The sequence below is a fragment of the Carlito syrichta genome, unplaced genomic scaffold, assembly GCF_000164805.1.
Source record: "Carlito syrichta isolate Samal-C Ts95f unplaced genomic scaffold, Tarsius_syrichta-2.0.1 Scaffold316216, whole genome shotgun sequence".
Classification (NCBI taxonomy): domain Eukaryota; kingdom Metazoa; phylum Chordata; class Mammalia; order Primates; family Tarsiidae; genus Carlito; species Carlito syrichta.
The window spans coordinates 27,994-29,946 of NW_007260312.1; the positions used below are offsets into that span (position 1 = coordinate 27,994).

Here is a 1,953-nt window from a genome sequence, read left to right on the forward strand (position 1 = left end):
GAGGCGGGACTGACCGGGGAGGACGAGGTCGGCAGGACACGCCATGAAGGGTCGTCGGCGCCCAGGCCCTCGGTCGGGGCGCGCTGAGGATGGGGTCCCCAGCCGGGAGGGCGCGCCTCGGGTCTGGGCCGTCCGCCGGCCGAGGTGACGGCCCCGTGTCCTTCCCCGCCCAGGGAGCCCTCGGGTGGGCAAGATCGTCATGACCGCCGCCACCAAGCACCTGACGCCCGTCACCCTGGAGCTGGGGGGCAAGAACCCCTGCTACGTGGACGACGACTGCGACCCCCAGACCGTGGCCAACCGCGTGGCCTGGTTCCGCTACTTCAACGCCGGCCAGACCTGCGTGGCCCCCGACTACGTCCTGTGCAGCCCCGAGACCCGGGAGCGGCTGCTGCCCGCCCTGCGGGACGCCATCGCCCGCTTCTACGGCGACGACCCCCGGGGCTCGCCCGACCTGGGCCGCATCGTCAGCCAGAAGCACTTCCAGCGGCTCCGGGCTCTGCTGGGCTGCGGCCGCGTGGCCATCGGGGGACAGAGCGACGAGAGCCAGCGCTACATCGGTGAGTCCCGGCCCCTGCCGCGGCCGGCGAGACCCTTCGCGTCTGGAGGGGCAGCAGCGGGGCAGCGGGTTGGGGCCCCACCTGCAATCCGGCCCCGTGTTGGGCCCCAGCCTGGGGCCGCGGAACCTGGTGCCGAGATTCCGTCTGCCCACACACCCGTGGCTGTGCTTCTCAGCCTGTGACGCTGGTCCCCCAGCTCTGGATTTGCCAAGCTCAGTCCCCAGGGCTCCAGGGCCCCGGCGCTAGGACTGTCAACACCCGCCCGCCATCGGGGGTCCACGAGGTGGGACCCCAGATCCTCTGCACCTCGTTCCCCGGGTTCTAACTCCCACGGCCCCATCCTGGGCGGCACACAGGATGCCACGGTACCGACACCCTGGGACACTGTCCCTTGGACTCTGTGGCTCTGAACCCCGACCCCCAGCCGTGAGACCAAGGGTGGGCACTCTCTGGGCCCCGCAGGCCCCGGGCAGCCTGGGAAGGCCTTCGAGTCCCTTCTCGGGGCTGCGGGACTTTGCTCCCAAGAACACCCCGGGCCCTTGACCCTGCCCGGCCCCCACCCGGGACGTCCCGGCCAAGGCCCTGGGGGGCTGAGCTGGCCCCTGGGCAGCTGTCCGCCGTGCCCGCAGCCCCCACGGTGCTGGTGGACGTGGAGGAGACGGAGCCCGTGATGCAGGAGGAGATCTTCGGGCCCATCCTGCCCATCATGACCGTGCAGAGCCTGGACGAGGCCGTGGACTTCATCACGCGGCGGGAGAAGCCCCTGGCCCTGTATGCCTTCTCCAACAGCAGCCAGGTGGGGCCGGGCGGGGGGTGGAGCCTGCAGGATGTGCCGTGGGCAGTGGGCATGGTGGCAGCAGAGGGCAGGTGGCCCCTTGAGGCAGTCACGGGATGTCAGCAGCAGCCTTCCCAGCTCTGCTTCTGCCCCCGACCCTGGGAGCAGCCGTGGTTGGCTCCTGGGGTCTTCTCCAGGGCCCAGCGTTTCCCCTGATTCGCCCCTACCCTCGTTCTTCCTGACACGTGTGGGCCCTGGAGATGCCTCCTTGCACCCGGCTCTGAAGGCCCGGGCAGCATGCAGGGGTGACCTTGTGGGGAAATGACCTGGACATGCAGGCCTCAGGGGCAGCCCTGGTCCTCCACCCCTGCCAAACTGTGGGGACAGCCCGGGAGCCCCAAGGGCACATGGGCGGCGTCCCCAGACTCAGACACAGAAAGACATGTCGGAACTGTTTGTTTGTTTGTTTTTTGAGTCGGAGTCTCACTCTGTGGCCCAGGCTGGAGTGCAGGGGCAGGGGCACGGCCGCTGCAGCCTCGACCTGCTGGGTTCCAGCGATCCTTCCACCTCAGCCTTCCCAGTAGCCGGAACTACAGGCGCGCGCTACCACGCCTGGCT

The 1,953-nt window shown here is 69.8% G+C and overlaps 1 protein-coding gene across 1 annotated transcript in view; it reads left to right on the plus strand.

The window, feature by feature from the left end:
- Nucleotides 1-1,953, plus strand: part of LOC103276530 (aldehyde dehydrogenase family 3 member B1-like) — a 4,673-nt gene that overhangs the window by 875 nt on the left and 1,845 nt on the right. The window contains exons 2-3 of the mRNA XM_008073945.1: nucleotides 174-560; nucleotides 1,190-1,356. Of these exons, the coding sequence (XP_008072136.1) occupies nucleotides 174-560; nucleotides 1,190-1,356 (554 nt within the window). The remainder of the gene's footprint in view (nucleotides 1-173; nucleotides 561-1,189; nucleotides 1,357-1,953) is intronic.